The sequence below is a fragment of the Rhinopithecus roxellana genome, chromosome 11, assembly GCF_007565055.1.
Source record: "Rhinopithecus roxellana isolate Shanxi Qingling chromosome 11, ASM756505v1, whole genome shotgun sequence".
In the NCBI taxonomy this organism is placed as follows: Eukaryota; Metazoa; Chordata; class Mammalia; order Primates; family Cercopithecidae; genus Rhinopithecus; species Rhinopithecus roxellana.
Window position 1 is genome coordinate 52,691,866 of NC_044559.1, and position 27,322 is coordinate 52,719,187.

The 27,322-nt window shown below is 49.9% G+C and overlaps 1 protein-coding gene across 4 annotated transcripts in view; it reads left to right on the forward strand.

Annotated features, from left to right (window-relative positions):
• INPP5A (inositol polyphosphate-5-phosphatase A) overlaps positions 1-27,322 on the forward strand; it is a 247,020-nt gene that overhangs the window by 141,994 nt on the left and 77,704 nt on the right. For 3 of the 4 annotated variants that reach the window (XM_010382741.2, XM_030940368.1, XM_030940369.1), the window contains exons 5-6: positions 18,611-18,674; positions 25,966-26,069. In XM_010382741.2, coding sequence (XP_010381043.2) covers positions 18,611-18,674; positions 25,966-26,069 — 168 coding nt within the window. Of the gene's footprint in view, positions 1-8,887; positions 8,912-18,610; positions 18,675-25,965; positions 26,070-27,322 lie in introns of those variants that run through there. The other variant, XM_030940370.1, reaches the window with a different exon arrangement.

Here is a 27,322-nt window from a genome sequence, read left to right on the forward strand (position 1 = left end):
CATCCCCGTGGCCTTCTGGGAGGGCCCAAGGGGGAGCCTGTCTTCTCCCCAGAGCACCCAGTCTCCCTTTGTGCCAGGTCACCCCCGTGAGCAAACAGGGGGGCATTTCCCTGTAGGGAAGAAGCCTCCCTTGACCCTGTATCTCCCCAGCCCCTTGTCCTATAAAAACTGATTTCTTGGCAGTATCTTTCTTTCTTTTTTTTTTTTTTTTAAGGAAAATGATGGATATTCATGTGGCCAGGACAGCGGTGCCAAAGTGGAGAAAGTGCAAACAGCAGTGACGGCTTGACGGGCGTCACTTTTCCTCGGTCTTTGTCAGTCAGGTCTAATTTATAACAGGGCCATTAGTGGGAGAGAGCTTTCTTTGGTGTCTGTTCCCGTAAGGGTTGCTCATGGTTTGGCCTTAGTAAAGGTAAGGAGGAGAAGGTCTCTCTTTCACATTGTTGGAAGTGCCAGGTGGCCCGCTCCCTCCAGCGTTCGGCATGGGCATGTGGCCATATGCCTCCATCTGCCAGGAGCATCCCTGTCTTTCCCTTCTGATTGGGACAGTGGGTCACACTGGTGGCCAGTGGGCAGCTGGGGCCCCTGGAGCCATGGCCTCCCCTGGGCCCAAGGAAGGTGCTGCTGACTTAGGAGTAAAGAGTTGAAACATGGGCTGCAACAAGGCTTGTGCCCTCCCTGCTTTGGACTCCGCCCTCACTGCTCCGGACTCTGCCCTCCGTGCTTTGGACTCCGCCCTTTGTGCTCTGGACTCTGCCCTCCCTGCTCCGGACTCCGCCCTCTCTGCTTCGGCGTCCACCTCCTTGCTCTGGAAGAACACAACCTTCTTGGCTGGCACAGCCCTTCCTGCCATGCCTATTAATCCCATCATCAGCCAAGGACGTGTTGGGGCCGTATTCTGTGGCTCCTCCGGCATGGGAAGGTGCTGACAGGAAGTAGCACCAGCACCTCCTGGAATAGCAGTTGGCACAGGAGCTTCCTGACACTGTTTCATGTGCCTTACATGTGTCACTCATGCAGGGATCAGAACAGTCCTACGAAGTAGGCACTGTTATTGCCTTCCCCGTGTCGTGGATAGAGATGTTGAGGTACAGAGAGGTTCAGAGACTACCTGAAAGAGGCCGATGTGGGATTTGAACTTGTTTCTGGCCTCAGAGCCTGCATGCTCAACCAGAGTGCTCTGCTCTCAGAAGGGGACAGTGCAGGAAAGGCCAGCTTCAGCCAGGGTGATGGTGGGAGTGATGCTCAGGGTGGACAGCATTGATTAGAGGTGACTGTTGTCCAATATTCAGCTAAACTGTAGCTTTTAAAGCTTGAGGTCAGGATTTGTTCGAGGTCAGAGTTCAGTAGTGCCTTTCCCAAGGATGTAGGGAGAGAACTATATTTTGTTAACTGGCTCTTGTTGAACATTGTGATCTATACATGTTGTTTGGTTTATTCCTTCATGTAGAAAGATTTCGAGCACGACTGCCCCATTTTTCCTTTTTTTTTCTCCTTTCTCTGATCAACATTAAGTTTTAGGTCCTGCCTGTATCATTCAGCAGTTGAACAGGTAAAGTAGCCCCATTTTTAAAAGGTGGAACAGAGGCTTTAGTGATATTGTATATTCGCCCAAATCACACAGCTAGAAACTGCAGAGATGCGAACTGAATTAATGAGCTACAGATAGGCTAGGAGAAAATATTGAAAGACCGCATGGAGAGACCACCCCCAGGTAGGAAGGGGAGTCAGGGAGGGGGTTGGCATGTGGAAGGTGTGGGGTCCAACACACGTGTAACTGAAGCCTAGAGAGAATGCAGAGCGGGAGAGGAAGTCGTTTTTGAAGAGATGAGAAATCACTGTTTTCCAGACTTAGGAAAGACTTTGTATTAGTCTGTTTTCACACTGCTGATAAAGACATACCTGAGACTTGAGGAATTTACAAAAGAAAGAGGTTTAATATGGACTTACGATTCCATGTGGCTGGCAGAAGGCAAGGAGAAGCAAGTCCCGTCTCACGTGGATGGCAGCAGGCAAAGAGAGAGCTTGTGCAGGGAAACTCCCCCTTATAAAACATCATATCTCATGAGACCACCCACCACCATGAGAACACCATGGGAAAGGCCTGCCCCCATGATCCCGTTACTTCCCACAGGGTCCCTCCCACCACATGTGGAATTCAAGACGAGATGTGGGTGGGGACACAGCCAAACCGAATCATTCCACCTGGCCCCTCCCAGATCTCATGTCCTCACATTTCAAAACCCATCCCCAACCCAAATAGTATTTCATAAAGTTAACAACACTTAAATGCTGGTATGAAGTGAATAAATCTTATGTCACGTGATAAAGGAAAAGGAAAGAAAATGAAGGTATTTTCTTAGTACAGGTGTGTACATGCGCAAACATGTTTTTAGCAAAATAAGAAGGAAATACTCGTGACAATTACAGTCCTCGTTTCTGCAGCTGGTCACGTGGTCATAGCTGGTATTGATGACTGTCTTCTTCTACTGCCCATTCTGTATTCCCTTTGCCTTCAGCATCACCTCGGCAGGTTATGGGTTTTTTTCCTGGTGGAATGTCTCAAACCTTCATTCCTGAGGGCCATTTGTAGTCCTGCCTGGATTGGGCTGTTGTAGTTTCCCATTGACCTTAATCACGGCATGGTACTACTATGAGATGCCTTAATGGATCTCTTGGATTTCAGGTGTGTTCTTCCTTAGCCTCGTTGTAGAGTAGTAGACTGATTTCATCTTGATACACCAGATCAGTCACCCCAATAGTGTAACTCCCTTCTTAGCCTGTTGACATAAAGGTAGGAGGAGCCCAGAGTATCCAGGTGACAATCTTAACTTCCAGTTTAATGGGATTGTTGTTGTGTCTTGTAGTGGCAGCGTTCCTCCCTCTGGAACTAAGACCTCTAGGCCAGCCGAACGTAATGTTGCAGGAACAGGAAGCAAAACTTTTGCTAGTGGATCATTAGGGGTGATGGTGAGTGGTGCCACGTCCACTTCCATCCCTTGATCCCTGGACCCATGAATCCTGGCTATGGGAGAAACAGGACAATATATTGGACGCTGATTCAGAGCATATACAGCCTTCTGGAGAACTTCGCCCCAGCCCTGCAAAGTATTGTCACCTAGTTAGTGTTGTAATTGTGACTTTAAAAGGCCATTCCACTCTTCTGTCAATCCAGCTGCTTCAGGATGATGGGGAACATGATACGACCAGTGAATTCCATGAGCATGGGCCCACAGCCGCACTTCTTTAGCCGTAAAGTGAATGCCTTGGTCAGAGGCAGTGCTGTATGGAATACCATGATGGTGGACAAGACATTCTGTGAGTCCGTGGATGGTAGTCTTGGCAGAAGCATTGCATGCAGGATAGGCAAACCCATATCCAAAGTAAGTGTCTATTCCAGTGAGGACAAACCTCTGCTCTTTCCATGATGGAAGAGGTCCAGTATAATCAACCTGCTACCAGGTAGCTGGCTGATCACTCCAAGCAATGGCGCCATATCAGGAACTCAGTGTTGATCTCTGCTGCTGGCAAATGGGGCACTCAGCAGTGGCTGTAGCCAGGTCAGCCTTGGTGAGTGGAAGCTCATGTTGCTGAGCCCATGGGGAACATCCCTCCCTGCCACGATGGCCACTTTGTTCATGGACCTATTGGACAATGACAGAGGTGTTTGGGAAAGATGCTGAATGGTGTCCACAGAAGGAGTCATCCTAACTACTTGATTATTTAAATGCTTCTCTGCTGAGGTCACCCATTGGTGAGCGCTGGCATGGGTTACAAATATCTTCACGGTTTTCGACCACTCAGAGAGGTCCATCTGCATACCTCGTCCCCAGATTTGTCACCAATTTTCTAATCATGCTTCTTCAAAGCCCCTGACCATCCAGCAAACCACTGACTACAGCCTATGAATCAGTATATAATCACACAGCTGGCCGTTTTTCCTTCCATGCAAAGTGTATATTCAGGTGCACTGCTCTTAGTTCTGCCCACTGGGAAAATTTCCCTTCTCTGCTGTCCTTCATGGATGCCCTAGAAAGGGGCTGCAGTGCTGCAGCTGTCCACTGTCGGGTGGTGCCTGCATGTCGCGCAGAACCATCCGTGAACCAGGCCCTCGTCTTCTCTTCCTCTGTCAACTGATCATAGGGACCTCCCCATGAGGCCATCGGTGCAGGCTATGGGGAGAGAAGGCAGGTGGCAGGAGTGGAGAATCGGTGCAGGCTGGGGAAAGAAGGCAGGTGATGGGAGTGGAGACCATGCGCATTTGCGCCACATCGTCATGTAACTTACTTGTGCCTTCAGGACTTAAGCCAATCACGTATATGCCACTTCCATTTGATAATGGAATGCTGCTGTGCACGACCCACTTTATGCGAGAGGGGTCAGAAAGCACCCAGTTCATGACACGCAGTTCAGGTCACATGATGACTTGGTGACCTATAGGCAAACGCTCACTGTCCACCAAATCTCAGTAACAGGCCAAGAGCTGTCTCTCAAAAGGAGAGTCGTTATCTGCAGAAGATGGCAGGGCCTCTTTCCAGAATCCTAGAGGCCTGCGCTGTGATTCACCTATGAGGGCCTGCCGAAGGCTCCAAACCCTCTCTATCTGCCACGGACACCTCAAGCACCACTGGATCTGCTGGGTCATATGGCCCAAGTGTCAGAGCAGCTGGCACAGCAGCCTGGACCTGTCGCAAAGCCTACTCCTCTTCTGGGCCCCCTCAATCCTCCATACCCAAAATCCAGAAGGTTGGGAATCCCCATGAATCCCTAGTAGCATCAAAAAAATAAAAACTCATACCCAGTCAGATTATAACAAATCAAGAAAACCGTAGAGAGCATGGGGGTGTGCTGCAGTCACACCAACGGGCCACCTTCCCGTTCCTGCAGAAACGGCAACCGCAGGGGACGGTGCGGCCGCGTCTTCCATGTCCTGGGAGGAAATGTCAGCATAGGTCTCACCCGGCAAAACATCTAAGATTGAAGGGGAAATAGACATTTTAACTCAAATGGAAGACAGTAAGTACTTCAAGCGGAGAGCAAATGATCTCAGATGAAGTCAAAGAAATGAGAAAGGAATGAGACGCCCAGGCAGTGGGGGAAGCGGGCAAATGGCCGTGAGCGTTGGGTGTGTAAACCGAGGCACCTCCTGCAGTGTCAAATGCCGAGAGAAGTGCAGTTCAGCACAGGGCTGGGTGCGCGTGGAGTGAGTGTTCCAGGGTCCTTGCCGTGCCTGGGAGAATGAAGGTAACGGACTCCCACGCCGAGAGCTGGGACCCTGGTCAGGGTCTGCAGGGAGTGCGTGCCCTTGGAATACCACTGTTTTAGCATTTCTGGGGACCAGAAACTAAGTTAAATTATTTGAAACAGAAGTAGATGGCCATTTCCCAATATAGTGGACATTTAAAACTCCATTAAGGCTTTTGAGTAGCATTTTATATGCCCTGAGCTTTTGTACTGGCAGAAGGTATTTTGTAAACAGCTTGTGTTCAGTGTTGGCCATCTCTTAAAGTGCATTTTACTTTAATTATTCTATATCCGTAATGCACATAACCAGTTTCTCCAGGACATGTATACATGAAATGTAATTGAAAAGCTAATGATTTTTAGAAGACAAAAGATAAGACTCAGAGCCATTTTAATTAGGATGCAAACTCCTTACGTAATTTAATTGGCATAAAAGTTTATTGATTTATAATCATTTATACATAGAAAAATATAACTTAATAAATTTCATAATTAAAACTAGTTATTTTAAGACTGATATTTTTCTTCATTGAAATTTTCAATTTGTGAAATATTTATTATTCAAAAAAATAGCATCTGTGTTGCAAATGAATCTCATTTTGAGAGGAAAATCTCTAGGTGGTACAGGTTTAAAATGAGTCGCGTGCACCACAGGGAAACTCGGTTCCTCGCACAGCCTCGTTTTTCATAGACCTGTGGAAAGGCTCTAGGTCATCGCGTCTCCCTGCGGCCGAGGCTGCTGTCTGGCGCACCGTGAACTCTGGGCTAGGACCTTTCCACCTGTCTCCCCACCCTCCGGGTGAAAGAGGCATGGGGAGTTTACTTGCTTTTCCTTTTTGTCTGGCATCAACTCGTGAAATATGTTACATCAGACAAAAGTCCATAGAGATTTCCCTTTTGAAAAGCAAGGCCAGGATAATGTGCCGAACACAAGCAGGTGACTGTGTGGGACAGGGCTGCCCAAACCGCCACCGGCCTACAGACTGCTGTCCTGGCCAGTCCGCTCCCTGTGCCCCTGATGAGATGGCAGCCCTGGGCACCTGTGGCTGCTCCCTCCTCCTGACTCCGCTCCAAGGTGCCACGTGCCCAAGGTCCTGTCCTAGCCCCTGACCAGCCCCTCCTGTTTCCGCTGTGGTTCCTTGCCCCACTGACTGCTGGCTCTCACCTGCTCCTGTCTCTCCCCAGTAGTAGCCCCAGTCCAGTGCTTGACCCCGCCCTTTTCTCTGGCTCCAGCTCCTCCTTGTCAAGGTGAGTCTGTCCCAGCTTTGAGGCCCATCCACATGGTGGCCCCCAGCATCACCCAGGCATCTGTCCTGAGCGGCAGACCCACAGATTTCCACGTGGTGACCCCCTGTGTCACCCAGGCATCTGTCCTGAGCGGCAGACCCACAGATTTCCACGTGGTGACCCCCTGTGTCACCCAGGCATCTGTCCTGAGCGGCAGACCCACAGATTTCCACGTGGTGACCCCCTGTGTCACCCAGGCATCTGTCCTGAGCGGCAGACCCACAGATTTCCACGTGGTGACCCCCTGTGTCACCCAGGCATCTGTCCTGAGCGGCAGACCTACGTTCAGTCACCTTTGATGCCTCCCTGGGGTGTCTGAGGCTGTTTCAGCCTCCGCAGGTCCATGGCTGGACACTGTCTCTCCAGAGCCCGTCCGAGATCACATCCGTCTCGGAGGTCCTGTGGATGCTGCCTGGGTGCAGAGCTGAGCCTGCCCACTGGGGTTCCTCTGTCATGGGCCCCCTTGCCACGCCACTGTCTTGGGCTCTGGCCATCTGGTCACTCATGTATCTTACGTGTCTGAGAACATATGTGGCACAGAGAAAGGAGAACGTGCTGGGCGCCTGTTTGTGGAATGTGAGTGGTGACTGAATTCTCTCAGAAAGGGTGGGTGTCCTTAGACCGGCCGATGACTTTGCCCCCCAGTGTGACAGAGCCTAGCACCAGTCGCAGGCGAGAAGCCAGGACTGCTGGTCACCTCGCTGCCCTCAGATGTACCCCCTTTGGAGAAGCCCACTGCATGCTGTTTTACAGGCTGTCTCATTCCATTTCAGTTGCTCCTCACCGTGGTAATAGGAAATGTTAACGTGTGCACTCGTCTGGTGGAATTTATCGTGGCCGGTGAGGGCGATTACGCGGCTGTTGTGTGGTCTGTTTACCCTCGTGTCAGCATGACTGGTGTTCCACCCTGGCAGATGAAGCCCCGGTCTTTCCTGGGCTGCCTAATTGGGGACACTACATCCAGGAGCTGTGACAGGGTTCAGCAACCCACGTGCAGAACGTCGGCTGCCATGGGGCACGCTTTATAAAATGCTCTTTAATTCAGGAACAGAATATCATTAGCTTTGTAAGTGGATGAATACAATGGACAACCAATTTAATTAACCTCTAGCGTCGGCTGTCGGACAGGAGGCAGAATGAGATTACGTGTGCATCTCTCCCGCCGGCAGCCAGCCCGGAGAGGGGCTCAGCGGGAGGTCAGACAGGGGGACACCTTGGTGCCGTCATCCCATATTTGGCCCCAGGAGCTGAAATTGGAAAGTCAGTGCTTTGTGAATAAGTCAGCTCTCATTTTGAGATGATCACGGGGCTCCTCTGAGAGTGGACGGTCACAGCCCCTGCGTGCTGCGTGGGGGTGGCTGGCACTGGGGAAAGTGGGCAGTAGTGAGGACGCCGCCTTGTCCAGTTGGGTCGGCCGCCCATGAGTTCATTATACAGGAAAAGATCAATGAAGCTCTACGTTGATTTAAACAAAAGCTTTGTTTCATTTATTATTGTTTATAATCTAATGAATGTTATCGTAACTTTGCTTTGATTTATTACTCAATCTGTTAAATTGTTTTAAAACCAGGTGTCTTGGGACTTGCTTTTGTGATAGGGTTAAATGTGTGACTTTTGCGCGTGTGTTCAGCTTCTCGGGAGCACCGTGAGCCTGTGCTTTGGGTTGTGCTTTGAAACCTGAGCTGAGGGTGCTGTCCGGCGTTCCTGAGCTGCTGCTGCTCAGCCGGGCACCCAGAGGGTGTGGTGCCTCTCTCACTGCCCAGGAGCCGTGGAGTTCCTGCCTGCCCTGACCTGGGCATGGTGGTGGAGGACTCAGAGGTGCCCAGGCCACATGCCTGCTCGCAGGGGTTTTCCTTCCCTAAAATAATTCAGATGAGGAAACTAGTGAGAACTGGAATGTGCAGCGCCTTGAAGGGAAGGCTGGGGGCTGGGGCTGCCAAGCCTCTGCCCGGAGCAGGCAATCAAGAGGCTGCTTGGAGGAGGCTGCATTTCAACAGAGACCTGAAGCAGCAGGGGGTTCCTGTGAGAAGCTGGAAAGGGGGAGGCAGCAGAAGTACCCTCCTGACAGAAGGGCGCGGCCTCCTCGGGCCCAGATGGCCAGTGGGGCTGGAGCTCCGTCAGCCGGGAGTGTGAGGGCCAGAGGACAGCTGGGGAGGCCGCCGTGCAGGATGTGGCTGGGAGGAAGTACAGCAGCAGGCAGGACGTGGCTGGGAGGAGGTGCAGCGGCAGGCAGGACGTGGCTGGGAGGAGGTGCAGCGGCAGGCAGGACGTGGCTGGGAGGAAGTGCATGTAGAAAAGGCCACCCTGGTGCCCGGCAGAGAAGAGACCAAGGGGGCCATAGCTGTGGAAGAGGCGGGGGCCCCACAGGGAGATGAGGAAGGTGGGTGTGCGGCAGTGCAGACATGCGGAAGGCTAGAGACGGACAGCGTTCTGTACTCTGTAGAACCTGTGGAAGGAAGGGATGTTTGGGGGATGCATATGGACAAGATGCTGGAGGAACCTGAAGAGATCCGTGGTTTCCCATGGGAGCTGGAGGAGGGTGAGGGTGGAGTAGGTCCCGAGTCCTGAAAGGTCGGACTTGTCACGAGAGACCCAAGTGGGGACTGTGCAGCCACCAGGCTGGGAGGCTGGCCTTTAGGAGGCTCCATGCCGTGCGCACAAGAGCTGCCTGCTGGAAGATGGGACGGATGGGCCACCCCAGCGGGAGGAAGAGGTGGAGGGGAAGGGCTCGTAGGGTGCCCTGAGCAGATCCAGAGTGCTGTTATTCCCAAGTCGTCGGAGGAGATCTAGGGAAGGAGAATGTGGAGTCTCGTAGCCCGGAAGTAACAGAGTTTGGAGGAGAGGGGAGGGCATGAGAAGGTGATGAGACAAATAATTCTGGATTATATTTAAAAAATTAAAAATCTACAAAATGAGACAGGATAATGGGCAAAGGATACAAGGAGTTCACAGAAGAAACTTAAATTGCCAATAATCTTAAAAAGAGATGCAGCAGGCACACAGACAGTAGAGCAGAGGAGACAGCCAGGACCCACCCTGCCTGGGCAGCCAGGTGACCTCTGACAAGGGTGCGAGAGCATTCCGTGGGAGAGGTCAGCCTCCAGCCAGTGGTGCTGGGAACGCCGATACCCACATGCAGAAGAGTGAAGTTGGCCCCTCACATTACATCATGTACAAAGTTAACTCAAAATGAGTCAGAGACCTAAAACCATAAAACTTTTAGAAGAAAACATGGGCCAGAACCTTCACGACGTTGGATTTGGCAATGATTTCTCAGATGCAGCACCATAGGCACAGGCAACAAAAGAAAAAAGAGACAAATCGGACTTCGTTAAAGCACAACCACTTTGTACAGCCAAAGACAATGTCAACACAGTAAAAAGGCAACCATGGAATGGGAGAAAATATTTGCAAATCATAAATCTGATGAGGAATTACTATCCAGAATATATAGAGATCTCCTAAAACTCAACAACAGCAACCACAAAAACCAACCTGAGTCAGAATGGGGTTTGAATAAGCGTCTTCCCTCCAAGGACGGCGTGGAGAAGGCCGACAAGCACACGATAAAGCGCCCAGCTCCACGAACCCTTAGGGAGATGCAGATCCAAACTGCCATTTTCATTTGTCAGTTTAAAAGGACCTGCATTGAACTAATACCTTATACCCATGAGGGTGGCTATTGTCAAAAAGCACAGAAAATAGCAGGTGCTGGTGAGGATGGGAGGGGGTTGGAACCTTTGTGCATGTCGGTAGAAATATGCCAGGGGGCAGCCACTATGAACATTGAGGTGATTATTCAAAAAGTTAAAAATAGAATTCCCATCTGATTCAGCAGTCCCACTTCTGGGTACAGATCCCAAATAAATGAGAGCAGTCTCTGGCAGATATTTGCACATCCATATTCAAAGCGGTATTATTCACAACAGCAAAATGCAGAAGCAGTACCATGGACTATGACCCAACCTTAAAAGGGAAGGAAATTCTGGCAGCCGCTACAGCATGGTGGGGGAGAGTGGGAAGGGAGTTGTTGCTGGTCGGGAACAGTCTCAGTTGGGAAGGTGGACAGCGTCCTGGAGACGGATGGTGTGACGGGAGCTGTTGTTGGTCGGGAACAGTCTCAGCTGGGAAGGTGGACAGCGTCCTGGAGACGGATGGTGTGACGGGAGCTGTTGCTGGACGAGAACAGTCTCAGCTGGGAAGGTGGACAGCGTCCTGGAGATGGATGGTGTGACGGGAGCTGTTGCTGGTTGGGAACAGTCTCAGCTGGGAAGGTGGACAGCATCCTGGAGATGGATGTTGTGATGGGAGCTGTTGCTGGACGGGAACAGTTTCAGTTGGGAAGGTGGACAGTGTCCTGGAGATGGTCCATTGGGAAAGTGGACAGCATCCTGGAGATGGTCAGTTGGGAAGGTGGACAGCGTCCTGGAGATGGATGGTGTGATGGGTGCAGGTGTTCGTTAGGTGCGGACTGCATGCCACTGACCTGTACACCTGAAGGTGGGTACAATGGTAAAGTTTACACTGTGTGCGTTTTACTACAGCCACACATTTCGATGGAGAGATGCCTAACTATGCTAGTGTAATGAAGATGCAAATTAAAACAATAAGGTCTGATTTCACACCTCTCTAGTTGGCAAAAACTAGAGGCTGGCACTGGGCCATGGCAAGGATGTGGAACGTGGGCACTGCCCTGATGAGACCACTGGGGGGTCGCCATGGCAATGGGAGGGGGCAATGTAGTGATGCCTGGGAGGGCATGTGTCTGCGGGAAGGCCATCTGTGTATTATATACATATGCACATACATTTAATCTGCGTGCACACGTGTGTGTTATCCTATGTGGAGGGCACGTGTCTGCAGTGACACAGCAAGGCTGTTATATACATATGCATGCATATTTAATTCATGTGTACATGTGTGTATTACATGTGTGTATGTGGAAGGTGTGTGTCTGCGGTGACCCAGCAAATCCTCCTGCATAGTATGTCTGTGTGAACACTCAGTACCCGTGTACCCAGGTGCTTGTTATCTCTGACACACCTGCTCAGTAACACCATGCAGGGAAGACTATTATAGCATCAATTATAATACTCAAATAATTGGAAGTAGTCTTTATGTGCAGCAGAGAAATGGATAAATTACAGGGTTTTGTTTGTTTGTTTGAGACAAAAATCTCACTTGCTCTGTTGCCCAGGCTGGAGTGCAATGGCGCGATCTCGGCTCACTGCAACCTTTGCCTCCCAGGTTCAAGTGATTCTCCTGCCTCAGCCTCCCGAGTAGCTGGGATTACAAGCATGCGCCATCATGCCTGGCTCGTTGTTGTATTTTTAGTAGAGATGGGGTTCTGCCATGTTGGCTAGGCTGATCTCAAACTCCTGACCTCAAGTGATCTACCTACCTTGGCCTCCCAAAGTGTTAGGATTATATGTATGAGCCACTGTGCCTAGCCAAATAACAGTATTTTTTTATGGTGAATTATTATGTAGCATTCAGAATAAACTAAAATATAACTTTGGGGGAAAAGCTTCCAAAGGTGAGGTGGATGAGCTAGCGTTGATGAGAGTTCCATGCCGAGGCCATGCCCTGCCATCTTGCCTGTTACTTCTGTTCAGCACCATTCAAGATGGTGGTCACCTCTCAGAGGGAGAGGACTGTGGCCACGGGTGGGCTGCAGAGCCCATTCCCAGCACACCTGCCATCGTTTGGGCCTGGGCTGGGCTGGGCTTCTCTGCCTCCTGATGGACGCCGGGGCAGAACCGGGGCTGTGCAGTCCTCTGCTCGTACTGTGCCGTGCTGTCCTCCTTGGCCCAGGCACAGCCAATCACTGATGCATTCTTCCCTCGTTATTTTATTATTATTAATATAAATGGCAACCACCTCTGAAGTCCCAGCGTGCCTTTCCATCTTCCTGTGTGCACCTGCCCAAGCCCACCCCCTAGCCTGTCACCCACACTCACAGATAACCACTGTGCAGAATTCTGTGCTCATCTTTTCACTGCCTTCTGAATGTGATCGTCGTGTCGCGGTTTTTTCTTTGTTTCACTCTTTTTGACCATGTCTTGATCTTGGTATCACGCCAGGGGACGCTTGAGGAACTTTCCTCTTTCTCAGCGTCCTTTGTGAAATCCACCTGTGTTTTTGGTTGTAACTCTGATCTGTTTATTTTCCTTGCTGTATCTGGTTCTATCATAGGATATTTCAAATTTGATTTACCCATTTGCACATTTTCAGAGGTCCTGCCATTATATTCTCATGCCCGTCTCCTGAGAGCTCCGGCGTCTCTGAGAGAGGTCTGTGTGCACATTCCACATGTGTATATGGACATAGGGATGTCTGCAGGTGTATGCTTGTATGTGTATGTGTATATTACATGTGTATGTTTGTAGTGTATATGAATTGGGTTACATATATCTGTGTGCATGGGTGTGTACGTGTGTGTGTGTGCAGAAGTTTCTCTTGGGTGTGAAGCAGCCGAGAGGGTGTGGGGTTGTAAGTTCACAAGACCTGGCGTGTCCCAGTGGCTCATGTCTTCAGTCACTTATTAGTCACTGTGAGCCTGAGTGTCTTCTCATTTCTCCTGTATTACAAGGGCAGAGGAAATGTCTGAAAGATCAGGCTGGGAACCACATGCCTGTCTCAGCTTGGGCAGGTGCTTTCACCCTAATGAGGACGGAGCATCAGGCTTGGCCTCTGTGACGTCCTCAGCTTTGTTCTCAGAGAGCACAGATGTTTGCCGCTGGCCCTCGCAGGGTGTCAGAGCCCAGGTGAGCATGGTTGTGTGCCCCTGGGCTCCTGCACAAGGCCGTGCCCTTCATTTGGGGTCTTGGTCCTCACAGCTGGGGAAGGAGTGGGCTGCGCATGAGGGGACTCAGGTTTGGTAATCTCTCAACTCTCATTTAAAACAAATGAACTTCTCTGTTTTGTTGCAGACCTGAAGATTAGTTACTAACAATATCTTATGAAGTTTTTCTTTCTGCTCCTAGATTTTTTTCATTAAAAAAACAAAAAACAAAAACTGGAGGTGAAACACTTTATCCGTAGAAATAACAAAATGTTGTCTCAGAGTGAAATGGGAGCCACCAAATGCTGCCACTCTCTTTCCTGAGTCGCTGTTGATAAGCACAGTCGGCCTTAGTCAGGGCTCCCTGGGCCGTGGACTGTGACCTCCTCCCCCAACACTTTTTCCCTTCCCAGTGGCAGAATGCGGCGGCAGGCTCCACGGAGATCCCCCTGGGGCGCACTGCGAGCTGGCACCTGTGGTCATGCCCGCGAGACGGTTGGAACCAGCACAGGAGAAGGGCCCTGTTGCCACCTGGGGCCTCACGTGGACACTGCTTGTGCGTTTCCCCCTTCTGTCTCGAGCAGAGCGCATGCTCCTGTGTGTCCCTTACTGCGGGTCTGTGTGGCTGACGTTTTAGGAATGTGTTCTGTTTGATGCACGAGGGAGCTGGGTGCAGATGACCAGGTTAATGATGTGTGCTTTGGTCGCTCACCTGATTACGGAAATGATAAATTACCGGCCGTCTGACTTGTTTGCAAATAAAGAGTGATGGAGGCATTTCCAATGGCAGCTTTGTGTTGCTGCCTTGTCAGCCTCTGCCCCGGCCTGAGTCATCCCGAGCCTTCGAGCCGGCGGCTCCGTCCAGGAGGTGGGACCCCGCTCAACAAACACGGGCTTTGTGATTGCACAGTGCCTCCGGGACACGTTGTTCTTGCCGAATGTGTGAGAAGTGGTCTGCTCCCACCTGAGTTGGCTGTGTTTGCAAAGTGTGCCTGCTATCAGAACTCAGCTCCCGAAATCAAGCTAAGTGACACGGTGTGGCCATTTATCACATTACCAGACGCCAATTGAAGTAGAGAGCTTGTTTTCATAGCATTTGCAAACACTCCATCTTCACCAGCCGCCCCATGAGAGGCACGGAACCTGCATGGTACGCGGGGGTCGCTGCGCCTGGGTCGCCAGCTGGTGTGGAAGCCTGATGGGCGGTGGCTGCAGCTTCCGTTGCCCATTAGCTCCCAGGCTGCCTTCAGAGACTCGGGTCCCACCGTTGCAGCCCCAGCCAGGGCACAGGTGAGCCGGGGTCTGGGTCTCCTGTGTGGCCTGCACCGGATCTACTTTTCGGTGCCCCAGGGGCTTGGCTTTGTCCAGCGGAGGCCACTTCCCGGCTGTGCCGTGGCCTCCGGGGGTTGGAGGGCTCCTGCCCATGGCTGCAGTCCTAGCAGAAGCCTCACAGCCACTGCATTTCACTAATGCAGAATTAATGAGCACTCTTGACAGTCTTGTTTATAAATATGTAAAAAGTATTTTAATTGTTTTTAGCAAGAGGCAAGGAGTCATCATTCTCAGATGAGACAGACATACTCTTGACAAGGACTGTGGTCAGAGGCCTGGGCGAGCTGGGACTTCCTGTCGGCAAGCCCCGGACACGCTCCTGGCCCGATGTCCTGGGTTTGTGATAAATGGGTGCCCTGAACCGTATTGATGGGTAAACACCGAAAAAGTTGGGTTGAACTTTGACTTTAAATGTTCATTAGAGCTAATTATGGATTTTCTGACTATGAATTGCAGTTTCTATCCCTGCATTGGCAATTTATTTTTCACTCATTTGTTGCAAACTTTGTAATATTCTGTTAGCTTTATCACATTCAGTGAGGTAATGGTTTAAATGTTTGCAGCGACATGTATTATGTTTTTTCAGAAACAAATGAAGGGATATCTTCTATAAAGAAGGGCTGATGTCGGCAGAGGAGACGTTAAGTCTCATCTATGGGGCACAGGCCTGCAGTTTTCTCTCTTAACTCTGTGCTGAAACTCTGTTTTGCCAAAGAAAATGATGAACAGTGGCTTTTTTATTTTAATTTTCTATTTTTTTCAGACAGAGTCTCGCCTTGTCACCCAGGCTGGAGTGCAGTGGCACGATCTCGGCTCACTGCAACCTCTGCCTCCCAGGTTCAAGCGATTCTCCTGCCTCAGCCTCCCAAGTAGCTGGGATTACAGGCACATGCCACCATGCCTGGCTGATTTTTGTACTTTTAGTAAAGACAGGATTTCACCATGTTGGCCAGGCTGGTCTTGAACTTGTGACCTCAGGTGATCTGCCCACCTCGCCCCCACAAAGTGCTGGGATTACAGGCATGAACCACTGAGCCCAGCCAACACTGGCTGTTTTTAAGACCTGCTCTAAAGGTGGCTCAGTTCCCCGGGTTCTGAACAGGTTCACAGCAGATGCCTAATGAAATAGCAGATCAGTCGAGCAGTGTCCATGTCACAGCCGAGTGCATCATGGCCATGAGCAGCCTTCTGGACCCAGCGGCAGTTCACCAGGGCATGTGGCCTGGGGCCAGGGACCAGAGAGGGCCCGAGGACAGAGCCCCATGTCAGGCGCACAGGTTCTGCCACCTCCTGGCTTCCCTGTGGAGGCAGAGACGCTGCCTGCTGTGCCCTAGACTCACCTGCAAGAGGAGAGGAACTGCACTGTGTCCCCCTCGGGTGTCCTTCATCCCTGTCCCCCAGACAGAAGGTCCCTGTCATCTGTCGGCTAGCCTGGGGGCTCCCATCTGGGTGGTGGCCAGGATGCAGGGCTGGAATGCCCATGGCTACCCCGCAGCTTTGGGTTCTCCCACCGAGGTCTGGCACTCAGGAACGTGCACGTGTGTGTGTGCACTCGCACCTGCCACCTGTGCCGGGTGGAGGCGGCACGTGTCCCTGCTCCTCCCTGTGGGCATGTCCCCTTCCCAGTCAGACACAGCAGAGACAGGAGGCAGAGGCCACCATGGCTTCGGTGCACGGGGCTCAGGCTTGCCAGCTGGCCTCTCTTTTTAGGAGTTTAAATGCACTCCTTGAAGTGTGTTCTGTCAGAGGACAGCTGTGTCATCCTCAAGGTGAAACACTGTTTTCTGGTGAGGTGTCCATGTGGCCAGCTTTCCGGGGAGCAGGACCATCACCCTGGCCCACAGTGTGCTGCACATGCCCTAGGAGCAGGAGCTGCACAGCCTCCAGGGAGCTTCCCATGTTGTGGGATCGGCATCAAACCAGAGACGGCCTAACAGGTCCCAGAGAGCTGACCTAGGGGCCCAGGGGGCTGCGGACAGGGACCTGGCCAGAGTTACTGGCATGCTTGGCCCTCAGCAGGCCCAGAACATAGGTCCCCTCACCATGCAGTGTGCCTGGCGCCCTGCGCCTCTGAGGGAGCAGCGACCTCCTGACGCCCCAGTGTGGTGCACCTTCCTGCAGCCCTGCCCCCAGGACAGCCACCCCAGTGACCAGTCGTCCGGGAGGGAGCAGCAGTTCCCTGGGAACTGCAGAGCCCGAAGTGTGTAGGACGTTTAGCTTGGGCCTTGGAATTAGGTGATGCTCAAGCATTGCCTTTGCCTTTCTCAGAGAGACAATAGCCCTGCAGCCCCGTAGGACGGCATCTTAGCAGGAGGTCCATGTTGGGGCGCTCAGAACTGCAGAGTTGTGGAGTCATGGTTCTGCCCAAAACAAAGCAAGAGTGCATGAGTGCATGCATGTGCAAGTGTGTGAGTGTGAGCAACATGTGAGTTCATGTGCACAAATGGGTTCGTGTGTGTGTGACCAAGTGTGTGTGTGCATGAGTGCGTATGTGCACAAGTATGAGTGCATGACGTGCAAGTGTAAGTGCATGTAAGTGTGCATGTTAGTGCATGAGTGTGCGTGTGCGAGTGTGCTTGTGCAAGGGTGTGAGCAAGCACATGCGAGTGCATGAGTGCGTGTGTGCATGTTAGTGCATGTGAGCAAGTGCCTGTGTGTGCATGAGTGTATGTGTGCAAGTGTGTGCATGTGTGAGCGAGTGCCTGAGTGCGTGTGCACAAGTGTGCGAGTGTACACAAGTATGTGCACGAGTGTGTATGAGTGCGTTAGTGTGTGTGTGCAAGCGTGTGGTGTGCATGTGTGGACGTGACTGCACAAGTGCACAAGTGAAGCCTTGGAATGAGGTGATGCTCGGGTGTTGCCCTTGTGTTGCCCACAGCCTCACACAGAGACAGTGAGGGATGCACGGTGCCCTGTGCTTTCAGCTCTCTGAGGACAGGCCTGTTCGGAATGCAGAGTTGGGGTTAGAGCCCCCAGTGGCTAAGAGTCTCTTCCCTGCAGGAGGAACTGTGTGACATGGTCACAGTTGGGCTCCCTGCAGGCAGCCCCTGCCCTCCTTCTGCAGCTGCGCCCGTGTGCCCTCCTCTCTGGCCCACCTGGCACTGCCCCTTCAGACTCTCCCCTGCTTTGTCCCAGCACCTGCCACCCACACAGGGCACACAGCTATCTCCTATGAGATAGATTTGTTTAAGTCAGGTTTATAAAGGTCTAATGTATAGACGGTGAGATTCGCCCTGTTTGGGGTATAATTTAGTGAATTTTGACAAAGGCAACCACTGCAAGCCAGTGTAGAATATTCTGATCACCCCAGAGTTGCACCAGGCCCCATGGGGTTGCCAGATTTAGCAAAAGAAAAAAATACACAGAAATAATATACACGTCAATATGAACACACTGCTGCACGTAGACACAGGTTCACCTGTAGAAAATACAACGTGAAACTTGAAGTTCGGATCAACAAGTCACTGTCTGTGTAGTGTCCATCGACCCAGCCCTGTGGCGCCCGGCCCCATACTTTTGCCTTCTCTGGTGTGGAGAGCAGGGGTCTCTGTGCTCTGCACCTGTCCGGCTAATTTGTGAGTGGGAGACACTGGCGGCTCCCGGGGCAATGGCGCAGGGTGGGGCCGGGCGCAGTGGAGCTGATGGTTGGGGGCCCCGGGACGAAGCTGAGCATCCGTGCTGGGAAGGGTCTGGTCCACTCAATGACCAGCCTGCGGGACCTGCGCCCCTGCTGGAGCCAGCACTGGCTGCACGGCTCACCGCATGCTTGGAGCTTGGTGGAGTTTGGGTGTTCGCAGGTTTCCTCTGCTTGACGTCTTGTGCCTCAGTAACTGTGATTAAATTACAACTGGTTAAACTCTTGCTCTAGCTAGTTTAAAAGAGCTTTTATTTATTGTTAAAAACGATGCTTTAGAAATATTCCCAGCACCAGTCTCTCATTTGATTTCTCTTTTTGCTCTACAGGCACTAGGAAGCTTTTATTTTCTTCATGAATCCTTAAAAAACATCTACCAATTTGACTTTAAAGGTAAGACTGCGTGCCGTCTTCCGGGATTTTGTCTCGGCACTCACCCCTCCTGGTGTCTGGCTTCCCCAGGCCCCTCCTGCCCTGCCTCTGTGAATGGCCACTGTGGGCTGGGTGTCTTGAGCCACTGGCCAGAGGTCACTCCAAGGGCCTCCTGGACCTGGTCTTGAGGCCCCGTGGCCGTCCCACACTGGCTCCCTGGCAAGGCTCTGGTGGGGACCTGGCTTTCTTAGTGTTAAGAGGAAGGAATAGTTTGTTTCTGTGTTTCCCTCCAGTGTGAGAAAATGAAACGTGAATAAGAGGGTTGCATGTTTCAGAAGTAAGAACAGGCAGGGACAGTCCTCCGTGCCGAGAGCAGTGTCCCTGTTTGATGGTCATGTGCTGTGTGTCTTCACAGGAAAGACTTGCCCTGAGACGCTCCACTGACACAAGCTGTCCCCTCCTGTTCATTTCTTTGTTGGGGGCAGGTGTGTGACCTAGGCTGGGTGTGGGGCTTCCCTGCGTGCTCCACATGGCCTGGGGGTGTTTGTGCCATGACTTCCTGTGTGATGCTATCGTTTCCTGCTGTGTGTGAGTCCGCGGAACCCCCGCAGCCTCCAGAGCAGATCACACCCATGTGAAGTGCCTGCTGTGGTAACTGGAGCCACAAACGATATCATTTCGCTCAGGTTCCGTGTTTGTGCCTCCCTGGGAGACGGAGCGCCTCATGTGAAATTGCGCGGCAGTCTCATGTCAGTTGCCTGAGTGGCGATTTCATTGATGATGAGAGCAAGATTCTGGCCGGCAGAATGATTTCTCACTGCCCTGTTACCTGAAGATCTTCAGATCCTTCCACATTCAGATCCTTCCCCATTCCAGCATCCGAGTCCTCCTACAAGGCCCGTGGCAGGATCGGCCACACAGAATCGCAGGAGCCGGCCAGCGGCGCTCTTCGCTGCATTTCAGGAGACAGGGCACCTGCGTGCTGTGTGCGCAGGCACGGAGCGGCCGGCGAGAGCGGGGAGAGAGGGCACTCAGACACAGCGTGTGCCACGGGAAGCTGCAACCAAGGAGCTTGTGTGTCAGGCTTCACCGTGCTCCAGATCTGCAGGACTTTTCTGTTTTTCAGTAGCCATTTGAATACCTGTTTTACTACCAGGTTAAATCAGTCATGAAGTGCCTGGTGACCCTACAGTGTATTTAAACCTCTACGTGAGATAAACACTTCACTGTTGCAGAACTTTCCCCAGGGCCCTCCACGTGACCAAACTAACAAGAACAACATGAGGAGTAGGTGGCGCGTGCGTCCGGAGCATGTGGTGTGTCAGGAAGGCGTGCGGACACTGGAGACGTGTGGTCGCGGGAGACGTGAATGCGGGAGGCGTGCGGTCACTGGAGGCGTGCGGTCGCAGGAGGCGTGTGGATGCTGATGATGTTCTCAGTGCCCTGCACGGCAGGTGTTGCTGCTGATGCTCAGAGCAGTGCGGGGCCCTCGGACTGGGGGGTCGGGCTGGGGAGTTGGGCTCGGGGGTCAGGCCCAGGGGTCAGGCTGGGGCCTCGCCAGGCTGGGCAGTTGGGCTCGAGGGTCAGGCTGGGGGCTCGAGGCTCTGAGAAGGACTCAAAAAGAAAACTAGAAATCAGAAACAGCACCAGAAACGGAGCAGTGGCTCATCCGCGCATGGGCTGAGGGAAGAATCAGTGAGCTGGACGGTGTTAGAAACTTCACAAACTGAAAAGCAAGGAGAAATGAGAATAAATTTGAAAACAGAAGAAAATGGCCAAGGCCTGTGGAGCAGCGACAACCGGTGCAGCTTGTAAAGGGAACCCCAGTAGGAGTAGAAGGAAAGGAGCAGAAGGAGGATTTAACGTAGTGATGGTTTAGAACTTTCCAAACTTGTAACTGACACCAAACCACAGATCCAGAAAGCTCAGTGAATGCCAACACCAAGCAGGATAAATGCCAGAAAGTCGACCCCCGGCCACCTTGTATTGAAGCTGCAGAAAATCAAAGAAAAAAGAGAAAATCTTGAAAGAATCCAGGAGATTCCTTATAGGCGAGGTGATTCCTTACCTATAAAGGAACAAGGATAAGAATTACATTGGACCTTTTCCCGGAAACCATGCAAGAAGGAAGAGAGTAGTGTGAAATGTTTACAGCATTATAAGAAGAAAAATATCAACCTAGTATTCTGTATTCAGAAAAAGAAATTATTCTTCAAAAGTGAAGAAAATTGACTTTGTCAGATAAGAAAAAATTGAAGTAATTTGTTGCCAGTAGACCTGCCTTGCAAGAAATGCTAAAAGAAGTTCTTCAACAGAAGGAAATATCATATAGCCCAGAAACTCTGGTTTACCCAAAGAAAGAAAAAGCATGAGAGAGGGAATAAGTGAAGGTAAAATGAAATGTATTTTTCTTACCCTTAATTGATCTAGCAGATAACTTTTGTTCAGAGTAATAACAGCAACCATATATTGATTAACTGCAGGTTATGGATAAGTGGAATGAATAACAGAAATGTTGTAAGGACAGGAGGGAGGAATTTGGGGTACTCCGTTATAAGAAACCTGTACTATCGTTTTAAGGAATATAGCATTATTTAAAAGTGGACTTGGATTAGTTATACATGTATATTGCGAACTGGAAACCACTAAAAAACTTTTTAAAAGAAGTATAACTGATGTGTTAAGAGAGGAGAGATAATGGCACTGTATAAGATGCCCAATAAAAGCCAGAGAAGGCAGAAAAAGAATGGGACACCCCAAAGATACAAAGAACAAAGGCAATAAGTAGAAAACTTACAAATATGGTAGATATTACTCCAACTATATCAACGACCCCTTTAAATATGAATGATCTAAATACACCAATTAAAGGACAGAGACTGTCAGAGTGGATTTAAAAAAAATACCCAACTATGTGTTGTCTTCTAGAAACCCATTTATATAAACACCTAAAGATGAATAGATAAGGGACGGAGGAAGGTTCTAACTGTTCTAACATGAATCAAAGGAGAACTTAGATGGGCCAAAAGAAAGCTGGAGGAGCCGTATTAATTTATAGCATCAAATGCATATATTAGAAAAGCAGAAAGATCTAAAATCAATTGTCTAAGCTTGTACCTTAGGAAACTAGAAGAAAAGTAAATTAAACCAAAAGCTGGTTCTTTGAAAAAAATCAATAAAATGGATAAACCTCTAGCCAGACTAAGAAAAAAAGACACAAATTATTAATATCAGAAATTACCAGAATAGGCAGAGCAGACTTCAGAGCTAGGAAAGTTTTCAGCAGTAAAGAGGGACATTACCTCATGATAAAAGATCAGATCTCCAAGAATACATAACAATCCTTAATATCTAGGTGCCTAACAACAGAGTGTCAGAATACACAAGGCAAAAACTAGTAGAACTGCCAAGAGAAACAGATGAATCCACTATCGTAGTTAGAGACTTCAACACCCTGTATCAGGAATGAACAGATCTGGCAAGCATAAAATCAGGAAAGACATAGTTTAACTCATGAGCACCATCAAACAAATTGATCTAATTGACATTTATAGGATAACTCATCCAGTAACAGCAGAATATACATTTTTGTCAAGCTCCCATGGAACATTCACTAAGACAGATCACATTCTGGGCCATAAAACACACCTTTACAAATTTAAAAGAATAGAAACCATATACAGCATGCTTATAGATTACAATGGAATTAAACTAGAAATCAGTACCAGAAAAGTAGCTGGAAAATCCCCAAATACTTGAATATTAAACAACAAATATCTAAATAACATAAGAGTCAAAGAAGTCTCAAGAGAAATTTAAAAATATTTTGAACCAAATGAAAATGTGAATACAACTTAACATTCGTGGGATATTAGAACAAGTAATGTTTAGAGAGAAACGTATAGCATCAAATGCATATAAGGAAGAGCTAAAAAGAAAAAGTGCTAAGAAGAAAGGAAGAAAAAGCTAAAATCAATTATCTAAGCTTCTACCTTAGGAAGCTAGAAGAAGACAAGAAAATTCCAAGTAAGCAGAAGAAAAGAAATAATGAAAATTGGAACAGAAATCAACAGAATTGAAAACAGGAAATCAATAGAGAAAATCAACAAAACCAAAAGCTGATTCTTTAAAGAGAGCAATGAAATCGATAAACCTCTAGCCAGACTAAGAAAAAAAGAGAGAAGACACAAATTATTAATATCAGAAATTAGAGAGGGACCATTACTGCTGATCCTGTGGACATTTAAAGGATAGTAAAAGAATATCATTAATTTCTGCCTATAAATGTAATAACTGAGATGGGCCAATTCCTTGAAAGACACAATCTAAGAAAACTCATACAAGGAAAACTAGATAATCTGAACAGGCCTATAGCTATTAACTAACATTGAATAAGTAATTAATAACCTGCTAAAAAAGAAAGCACTAGACCCAGATGGTTTCACTGGTGAATTCTATCAGGCATTTAAGGAAGACATTATACAAGTTCTCTACAATCTCTTCCAGAAAATACAAGCAGAGGACAAACATCCTAAATCATTCTATGAGGCCAGCATTACCCTAATACTAAAACCAGATAAAGACATTACAAAGAGAAGGAAAACTATGAACTGTAAACAAAAATGCTCAACAAAATTCTCAACAGGCAATTATATACTGTGACCAACCGAGATTTACTCCTGATATACAGACTGGTTCAGCATTTAAAAATCAATTAATGTAATTCATCACAGCAACAGGCAAAAGAAGGAAAATCACATGATCATAGAATAGATGCAGAAAAAGCATTTCACAAAATCCACATCTCTTCATGATTTGAAGAAAGCTCCCAGCAAACTAGGAATAGAGGGGAACTTCCTCAACTTGATAAAGCTCCAAAAATCCTACAATGAATACCACACTTAATGAGAAATTAGATGCTTTTCCTCTGAGGTCAGGAACAAGGCAGGGATGCCTCCTCTCCTACTTCTCTTCAACATCGTACTGAAAATCTTAGATAATGTAATAAGACAAGAAAAGGAAATAAAAGCCATATTGATGGGGTGATGGGAGATAGAACTATTTCTGTTCTCAGATGATATGATTTTGTCAAGAATCTCAGAGTCAGCAATAATAACAGACAAACCTGGTACTAATAAGCAATTATAGCAACATTGCAGGATGCAAAATTAATATACAGAAATCAGTTGCTTTCCTATATAGCAGCAATAAACTGGTGGAATTTTAAATTAAAAACATAATACCATTTACTTAAGCACACACCAAAAGGAAGTACTTAAGAATAAATCTAACAAATTAATACAAGATCTCTATGAGGAAAACTATAAAACTCTGATGAAATAAAGAAGATCTAGATAAATGGAGAGAGATTTCATTTTCATGGATAGTGCTATGGTTGGAATGTAAGTGCCCCCCACCCCCAAATTCATCTGCTGACCTCCTAACCCCTAAGGTGATGCTGTTAGGAGGTGGGGCCTTGGGAGGCTGATTAGGGTGTGAGGTCAGAGCCCTCACGAATGGGATGGGAGCCCTCATGAAAGAGGCTGGGAGTTTATTTGCCTCTTCCACACGTGAGGACACACACAAGGCACCATCTATGAGGAACCTCATCTCCTAGCACCCTGATCTTGGACTTCCCATCCCCCAAAACTAGGAGAAAGACACTTACTTTGTTTGTGGTCACCCAGTCTATTTTACTGTAGCTGCCCGGTGGACTAAGACAGATGGGAAAACCCAGTACCGTCAAGGGTTCAGCTCTTCCCAACTTCAGCTATAGATTCCACACAGTCCCAGCAAGGTGTGTCATGCCATTGAAAAGCCGATTGTAAAGGTTATGTGGAAAGCAAAATACCCAGAATAGCCCAGAGATTTGAAGAAGAGGAGCAGAGTCAGAGCCCGCACTTCCCGACTTCAAGACTTGCTGTTCTGCCTTGTAGGTGAATGGGCCAAGCAGGCTGTGGCATATCAGCTCCATGGGGTGCTATTCGGCGATAAAAAGAAGTGAGCTTTGAAGCCATGAGAAGACACAGAGGAGCCTGACATGCCTGCTACCAATGAAAGAAGCCAACCTGAAAAGGCTACACACTGTGTGATTCCAACTCTGTGACACTCTGGAAAAGGCAGAACCATGGAGACAGTGAAAGGATCCATGGAGTCTAAGCTCCGAGTTTAGGGAACAGCCTCTATTTAATGTTCTGTCCATGCTCCATAAGTCGCTGAAACATCTCATGCTGTCTCCTGTCCATGAGGCACCCGCATCCAGGACTGTGCACCCAGGGCTGGGCCAGGTCACAGCACCCAGGGCCAGGTCAGAACACAGCACCCAGGGCCGGGCCAGACCACAGCACCCAGGACCAGGCCACACCACAGCACTCTGTTTTTGCCTGGGACTCCTGCCCACCCCAGTGGTGACCCAGCACCTCGGCCCACAGTGCCGTGGTCCTCAGGTTGCCCCCTCTGTCCCTCCTGCCACAGTGGAGTGGATAATACCCCAGAAACTGCAGGTTGGAGCTGCTTGTGGGACACAATACACTGCCCCAAAGTGGTCTCCAGGAACCTCCTTGACACCCGTGAGTGTCACCTCAGTGACCCAGGAGCCATCCTATGGCATCTTGCAAAGAGGCCAGCGGCCACCTGCCCACCGGGCCCAGCAGGAGTTTGAGGAATGGATCCCTGCCATCCTTGATCATACCCCACCATGGGTATGGAGCTACCTGTCCATAAAAAGACTGAGGCCTGGTTGTGAACAATAGTAAGACCGGCCCTGCCCATGGGCAGGCCTATGTCCCTGGGCCTGGCCTATCCACTGGGGGCTCCAGGAAGGTGCCAAACAGCCACTGGCAAAGCCCATCTGGGAGGTACCCTGCCGCAAGCTGCCTCTCTCACCGTCACACATAAACCTCTTCCCTGGAATATGAGTGATGGAGGCTGGATACGGGGAGGAAATCAATGTTATTAAATAAATTCATGTGAAAGTCTGAGTGAATGGTAATTCTGCAGCCCTCTTAAATATATTCACGGGTTTAAAAGAGGATGCCAATTAGCTCCTGTAAATCTGCAGGCTGGGGGCTCTCACGGGATCATGGAGTGGAGTGTCAGATTCCAGGTCATGGGAGGGAAATTTGTGAGCCACAGGCATGGAGCAGCCAGCCCACCGGGGGTCTGTTCAGGATTGGCGCCCTCGTCGGGGCCTCCTCTTGGGGGCCTCCCTTGCTCCCATCGGGCTGCAAGCGGGGCAGAAACAGGTTGTGCTCCAGGCTGGTTGGTGGACACAACGATGGGATAGTCACCTCATCCTTCTGGTCTTTTCCAGCTAAGAAGTATAGAAAGGTCGCAGGCAAAGAGATCTACTCGGATACCTTGGAGAGCACACCCATGCTGGAGAAGGAGAAGTTTCCGCAAGACTACTTCCCTGAGGTACGTAGCAAGGCTTTCTTACCACCGTGTTTACTTCCCACAGTGAGCCAGTCAGAAGCGACGCTGAACACGGAATTTTCGCATTGCACTGTTGCTTGGTCACAGCTGCCTGTTGTTACCTCTGATAATCCGTCTTCCTGGGAGTCCAGGCTCCTGTGGTTGGCCCGGGCTGTCGTATGTGCTGTTGTTACCTCTAATAATCCATCTTCCTGGGAGTCCAGGCTCCTGTGGTTGGCCCGGGCTGTCGTATGTCCGGTTGTTACCTCTGATAATCCGTCTTCCTGGGAGTCCAGGCTCCTGTGGTTGGTCTGGGCTGTCGTATGTCTGGCTGTTGCCCTCTGATAATCCGTCTTCCTGGGATTCCAGCCTCCTGTGGTTGGTGTGGGCTGTCGTATGTCCAGTTGTTACCTCTGATAATCCATTTTCCTGGAAGTCCAGTCTCCTGTGGTTGGTCTGGGCTGTCACATGTAAGGGCAGTGAGAATCTAAGGCATTAGCACCACAGCAATCAGTAAATTCCTGAATCCTCGTATCCATGAAAAAGACGCTTTGCCAAAAGATGTAGGAAAATTATTCAGCTCCCCTGGCGTGTACTTGGGGTCCCCTGCACACCCAGCTGGGAGAGGGTGGGCTGGCTGGTGGTAACCAAGACAGTGGCTGATGGTCGCGTGTGCCCGTGGTGTGAATGTGGGGCAGGGGCACGGTCCCGTGTCAGATACAGCCTTGGTGGTTGCACCAGGCTGTGAGCAGCAGGGTCCCAGCAATTATGCCTGCGTCACACGGAGAGTTTAGAATCAAAATGTGTGGAAGCCATTTGTCATCTCACTGCCAGACGGTGTTGATAAGAAACTGCTGTTTCCTTCTGGCCGCCTTGCTCTTTTGCTGAGCTGTGTGTGTGCAGCTGTTGCTCTGTGCATGTGATCTTTGGGTAAACCTCACACGTGGCATTGTCGGCGTCTGCCTGGCTGTGTAGTTAACCTGTCGAGGCAGCGTTTGCTGCTTTGCCCTTCCTCATCTGCTAAATCACAGTGGGGTGCAGGCACCGTGGCCAGAAGCGGCCCGGGCACTGAGGCGGGTTTGGGGGCATCCAGGCACCGTGGCCAGAAGTGGCCCGCGCACTGAGGCGGGTTTGGGGGCATCCAGGCACCGTGGCCAGAAGCGGCCCAGGCACTGAGGCGGGTTTGGGGGCGTCCAGGCTGTGATATAGGAGCTCTCGTCCAGACCTGTCTGCGCAGCCAGCCCCAAGAAGGATTG